This window comes from Salvia splendens, chromosome 6 (genome assembly GCF_004379255.2).
Source record: "Salvia splendens isolate huo1 chromosome 6, SspV2, whole genome shotgun sequence".
Taxonomy (NCBI): Eukaryota; Viridiplantae; Streptophyta; class Magnoliopsida; order Lamiales; family Lamiaceae; genus Salvia; species Salvia splendens.
The window spans coordinates 1,363,997-1,370,966 of record NC_056037.1 but is presented as its reverse complement, the minus strand read 5'-3'; the positions used below and the strand labels follow the sequence as shown (position 1 = coordinate 1,370,966).

Here is a 6,970-nt window from a genome sequence, read left to right as displayed (position 1 = left end):
ATTCTTCTTTTCTTTTGATATCGTCCATAAAAAAAAGTAGTTGGTCTTTTGAATAGTTAGATCCAATTTTTCACTTATAATATTTTAATTATTTATTTGTTTTTTATTTCTTTTAAATTTCATTAATTTAGTATTAAATTAGCATTGTCCACAATCAAAATTATTGACACTGGACGAAAGTAGCATCAGTAGCATAGTAAGTGAAATTAAATGAGCAAATTGCCAAAATAATATTCCTAATAATGTATTGCCAAATATAGGTTCATTATGCAATTTTTTAGATCAATAAAAAAATCATAAAATCTGAATTTGTTATGAATTGTTCTATAAACAATATATTCACGCATATATAGTATCCCTATTACATTATAAATTGTTCAACAAACTGATATTGTTTTCTTTATAAATATAGTATATCGTTTTATTTACACATATAGACGACTACCTATGATTTCAAATGTACGTAATTATATGAATTTTCGACTATCACATCTATTACTATTACTATAATTATGATATGAACCAAAATTTGAAGAAAATTGATAATTTTGGTGGCAATTTGGCAAGTACTCTCGGGGTGTTCGGTTTGCAAGATTGTTTATATGCTTGGTTCATGAGATTTAATCCCATAATTCAATTCTAGATGGATTACTAACATCTATAATTAAAATAATCGCACGACTCAATCTTAGATTATATCTTCATATTATTTTATCTTGGCAACCAAACATCGCCTTAATAAAAACAAGAATTCGAATTTTCAAATTAGACAAGTATTTCACTTCACTATAATTTATGTTGTGATTTTATCCCGAATTTCAATAGACATTCTTCCTCCATCTTCTCCCAGCTCAATCTCCATCTCCATCTCCATCTCCATCTCCATCTCCGAGTGGATTCATCCCAGATTTCGGACAAATAATCCAGTTCGAATTCTGGATTTTGCCTCTTCTCTTTCTCCTTCGCGATTCCGTCTACCGAATCGAAGAAGGGGAAGAAGAGAAGAAGCGATGAAGGGTAAAAATGCCAAGGTTTCAGCGAAATGGATTCCCATTTTCTCCATTTCCTTCTTCCTGATTGGCATGGTCTTCACCAACAAGTGCGTGTTTGCTTCGAAAATTCGTGATTTTCTATTGTCAATTTTGGGGATTTAGCTGTAATTATTGATTCCGCGTGGTTGATTTTGCAGATTTTGGGGTTCGTTGGAATCGAAACGTCAGCTCATAACTCAGCAAAGAAGGGATCAGGAGCTGCAGATCGTTTCCGAGGATTGCAATACTAAGAAAAAGGTTGGATTTTTATTTATTTTTGGGTTAGAGATTCAGTTTTTTGGATTAGATCAGCTAAAGTTATCTTACTTTTCCCAATCTGATTGCTATCACTCTCATTTTTGCTCTAGATTCTAAAGCCCTTTTTGATTCAAATCTCTCTAGTTTTTTTTGAGGCATTTATTAATTGCAAAAATTGTCATTTAAATCACATTTTTCGTTGAGTTCTAATTAGTCCCGTAGCTTTTGAAACCGTAAATATAAGATCATAACTTTTCAAAAGTCGTGGATTTGACCAGAAATTAACGGTTATCCTTATAAATTTATATGTATTCAATTAATTGTATATTTGTATGCACATCTGTAGAAGGCAGAAGATACGAATTAATTGTATATTTGTATAATTGTATGTACATCTGTAGAAGGCAGAAGATAGGAATGATGTAATGAAGGAGGTTTATAAAACACATGAAGCAATCCAGTGAGTTTTCTACCCATATATAAAAGTACCAAAGCTAAACGATGGTAAAATCTAATTGTGGTGTTGATTCAGAGGATTGGACAAATCGATTTCGATGCTCCAGATGGAGCTCTCTGCATCTAGAAGTGTTCAAGAGAAGAGTAGAGACGATGTCCCTTTGCCAACTGCTAATCAAGAGCCTGTCAGGAAGAAGGCATTCATGGTCATTGGTATAAACACAGCTTTCAGTAGTCGAAAGAGGCGTGATTCTGTCCGGGAAACATGGATGCCTCAAGGTAACACGTCTGAATGGAAGCATATTCTTGTATGCTTAGGAGAAACTGATCTGTGATTGTTTGTATTTTCAGGTGATAAACTCCGCAGATTGGAGGACGAGAAGGGGATTGTTGTGAGGTTTATGATTGGCCACAGGTATATGCTACTGCTAATAGTAAAGTTGGAAATTTTGTGCCATTGAATTTTTTTTCCTTTATATATGCTTCCTTAAAATATTGTAGAATTTATAGAATTTCCTCCCATTGATTTCATTGGCTTGAATATTTCCTCTTTATCTTGATTCGTACCTTAAACTGTGAAGTTTGGATAAGAATAAGATTTGGAATTAGTCCTGGTAGGTTGTGGCCTAGATTGTGAGATTCGAGTACTCTTTAAGGGACTATGTTGATGTGAATCGAGGACATTATAAAAAAAGTTGACGTGGATAGGCATTATGTGACAGGAGGGTATTGTTGCTAGTTGCTGAATAGTTCTTCGCGATTAAATGGACGAATTTTACCATTCGATGATTTTCTGAATATTTTTTTTTTCAAATGTTTACTGCATGAAGTGAAATGAACTAACAAGGTAGCTTCTTGATTGATCAGTGCAACGTCGAACAGCATATTGGATAGAGCTCTCGACTCTGAAGAAGCTCAACATAAGGACTTTCTTAGGCTGGTACAAACATTTCTGCCCAACACCCTTCTTTTGTCTTCTCCCTCATTGAAAACCTTCACCGCGGCATAAAATATTGCAGGAACACGTTGAGGGATATCATGAATTGTCGGCAAAAACAAAGATTTTCTTTGCCACTGCGGTTGCGAAGTGGGATGCTGATTTTTACGTGAAGGTGGATGATGATGTTTATGTTAATTTGGGTAATTCCCCCTGCCATTAATGCCTCACCTTCATATAGTTCAGTCTAAATATTTATCTTGCAATTGAACTGTGAGTGATTCTACAGGTACTTTTGCTGCAACTCTTGCTCGTCATCGATCAAAACCCAGAGTCTACATCGGTTGTATGAAATCCGGACCCGTTCTTGCTCAGAAGTAATCGTCAAGACTCAATGAACTGATACCCTTTCATGTCCCTTAATTTTGGATTTTTACTAACTGGATATGTTCTTTCTTTAGGTCTGTTAAGTACCACGAGCCCGAGTACTGGAAATTCGGAGAAGACGGAAATAAATATTTCCGACATGCAACTGGGCAGATTTATGCCATTTCGAAGGATCTGGCAACTTACATCTCGATTAACCAGTAAGAATCTCCTGCTTTTGGTCTTACACACTCGTGCTTCTTTTGTTTTGTGCATCAACTGGTGTATGTTGTGAAGTTGGAGAAACAAAACTCTTTTCTCATGAACACAAACTCGAACAAAAAAAAAAGAAAAGAAGCAAGACCTCTTTGAAAGCTATTGATGAAGCTAAAAAGACCTAAAACAAAGTTGATTTTTTTATATTTTTCCTATATTTGGTTTATAGTTGCCATGATAGGTACATATGAAGTGGCGTGGTGTATGAAGTGGCGTGGTGTGTAGTCGAGCTCAATTTTGCTGTCTATGCAATTGCAATATAATGTGTAGTCGAACTCGATTTTGCTTTCTGTCTATGCAATTGCAATATAACACACAATAACGACAATTGCAATCTGTAGGCACATACTGCACAAGTATGCCAATGAAGATGTGTCGCTTGGTTCTTGGCTTATTGGTCTTGAAGTCGAGCACATTGACGAGCGTAATATGTGTTGTGGTACTCCGCCAGGTATACGAGAACTTAATAGAAACAGAAAAACGACAAAAAACTAATAGTGGGACGTAGAAAACTATGATAGAGGATCCGTGTGTAATTTCAGACGAGGATAAGCTTCTCCACTATAATGCCTCGAGATTTATACTCCGTGTTGCCAATTTGCAGATTGTGAATGGAAGGCACAAGCAGGCAATGTGTGCATCGCCTCATTCGATTGGAGCTGCAGTGGAATCTGCAAATCAGTAGAAAAGATCAAATTCGTACACGAACAATGTGGTGAAGGAGAAGAGGCCCTTTGGCATGCTTTATTGTAGGATCTCACGCGAGAAAAGAAAGAAAGAAAAAGAAATACACGCAGTACACTGCACAAGGATCGTAGATCATCAACACCATCATCACACAGCAAGACTTGTATGCGTATAAACAGGTTAGATACCTTACTCAAGATATCTCTTCAAAAAACGAAGAGACGAGGAGCTATATTGAGTAGACTACGTTTCTCCTAGCCGGGTTCTTTTTTATGAAATGGGAGGTCGGATACATGTATACATTGTTTAGATACTTGAGAGAAACACGAACTTGGCACGCGTTTAGTAGGAGTAGGGCTGGTGGTTTTCGCCATTCGAGTTTGTTGTAGTGGAGGTGGTGGTGTTTCTGCATTTGTTTGTGGAAGCACCATTGTTTGATTTTTGTTGCTTGTATGGACTACTATAAGTTTTGTGCGTACCTGTTCATCTCTTCATCTATGTTCCCTCCTCTTTTATGGAGGAACGGGGCCGAAGTCCATCCTTGGCCCCGAGCTAACCAATACATTTCTTTTTTGTCGTAGAAAAAAAAGTTTATTTTCTCTCCTACTTTATTCTTCATTATATTTTCTTTATATTTTTTTGTACTTTATTATTTTCTATGCTATTTATTTATTTAATTTTTTAAATTTTAATTTTCTGAAATGTATTACTTAAGGGCTGGATGGGGAAGAATTATTTTTTCGGTATCTGCGCGATTATAAATGTTTCACGTTCACTTGTCTGCTAATTAATTGGATCGCAGACTAACAGTAACATATTTTTTTTTCATTTATTGAAAATTAAAGAAAAATGACAAAATAATCTTGTTCGTTTGATTTGATTTGATTAGATTAGATTAGATTAGATTAGATTAATCTCATTGGATCTGCAAACAGAAATGTATTAGACAATACGATGACAACCTGCAAACACAAGCAACTCTAGCTTTAATTATTTTAAATTTGTGTCAGTTTTGGCCTCTTCATAACCAGGCATCACATAGTAGTATTTCTTTTATTCATAGTAAACGAAGACAATTTTTTTTAGTTTTTCTATACTGTCGTAGACTCGTGGTAACAATTAGATCTACATTTATGGGTAAGGGTAAAGCTATTTGGCTGGCCATAAATGGCATTTCAGTAAATATATGTATTTTTGGATATTAATAATTTAATTGTCTCGTTTAATGCTTAATTTAGTTAACAATACTACCCTTAGTCTTTAATTGTAGTTTCTTTTTAATTTATTTATTTCATTCTTTTCTAGAGTAATTTGTTACAAAAATCAATAATAATATTTATATACCATAAATTATATTATAAATTTATATACTATAAATTATGAATATTATACATATGTAATAAATTAATTCATAGTATCAAAATATGATATTAAATTTTTAATATTGAAGTACACATCTTCGAAAAATATTAAAATAATATTTTTATTAATACTAATATTTATACGTTACTTGAATATTATGATTAGATGTATTTTAAATACAAAATTAGTAATATTAAATTTTTAGTTATTAATTAAAAGAATTTATCCAGATATGGGAAGATTAAATAATTGTTGTTGTGTAAATTTCATTATCAATGCATGTCTTTAATTACGATAGATTATATTGTTAGAATTAAATATTACTAGTGTAGTTAAAATTGATTAAAATTATGAATTTATTTTTCGTAATTATCATTTGGGATTAATTCAGTTAATGTAACTTCAAACTGACTATAGCATAAGTTAACAAAGATAGTAAACTGAAAAAAGAGAATTTGAATTATATACTTAAATTGAGAATTTGTTTATAACATAAGACTCCTTGCAATTTTGTCGTACAAGTATATTGTGTCACTTAATAATATTTATAAATATAATATCCTTACAATTTATTTTACTTCTACATAAGTAGTATTTAATATTTAAGGGTATATTAGTCTTTAAAGAATTGCTACTCTCTAGATGCATAAATTTCATCTATTCTACATTAATTATACAAAATTTTAATAATTTTTTAATATTATGACTGACCATAATATGACCATTTAGCATTACTCTAATATTTAAGAGTATATTAGTCTTTAAAGAATTGATACTCTCTAGATGCATAAATTTCATCAATTCTACATTAATTACACAGAATTTTAATAATTTTTTAATATTATGGCTGGTCATAATATGACCATTTAGCACTACTCAATATTTATTTACCACGAGCAATCTAAGTATTACATACTTACATTAAAATGAAAAATATTTATTAAAGGATCACGTGTTTTCCACATGATGTCGGCTTTCAGGACGCGTGTCCACCGCCAACCATGTGCCAGAGTTGCACCATATAGCTTAATTTATGCAATTTATTTTGGAGGATTTGGAGTTAAAAATATTTAATGAATTGTATATTTATTTTGTTCATTTAACAATTTAAGTAATAAAATTGGCTAATTTAAGCAAAATTTGACTTACACCATTTAGGCTAGATTTGTGCAATTTATCTATTGGAATTAGAATTATTAAAGAACTGCGTATTTATTTTTGTTGTTCATTTAATCATTTAAGTACAAAAATTGGCTAATTTAAGCTAAATTTGTGTCAAGAGTCCGAGTAAAATTGATGACATGCGAATATTTTATACATGAATAATAAAAATAAGAGTGAATGGTTTGGAAAATCCATGAATTTTGGTCATCACCAGTCACCTAGTTTTAAAATTAGATTTACTATATATTTTTAAATTTTTCATGATGACATATTCTAATTTCTTATTGTAATATATTATTGATTAGTTGCACATATATTTTAAATTGATAATACAGTTAAATTATGTTGTGAGTAGATTGAGGAGAAAAAAGATCCTAGTGATATTTCCTTGTAGAATTTTTTAGACTCGGAGTAATATTCAATAAAATACAAT

General features: G+C 32.0%; 1 protein-coding gene across 1 annotated transcript; it reads left to right on the top strand.

The window, feature by feature from the left end:
* Positions 1–786: 786 nt before the first annotated feature.
* LOC121808428 (beta-1,3-galactosyltransferase 7-like) lies at positions 787–4,622 on the top strand. Its single transcript, XM_042208912.1, has 11 exons — positions 787–1,099; positions 1,190–1,289; positions 1,691–1,749; positions 1,822–2,024; positions 2,097–2,160; positions 2,613–2,685; positions 2,765–2,885; positions 2,972–3,059; positions 3,144–3,269; positions 3,666–3,775; positions 3,929–4,622. Exons 1-11 carry the CDS (start codon positions 1,011–1,013, stop codon positions 4,075–4,077), a joined length of 1,182 nt encoding a protein of 393 aa, XP_042064846.1. The 5' UTR covers positions 787–1,010; the 3' UTR covers positions 4,078–4,622.
* Positions 4,623–6,970: the final 2,348 nt, after the last annotated feature.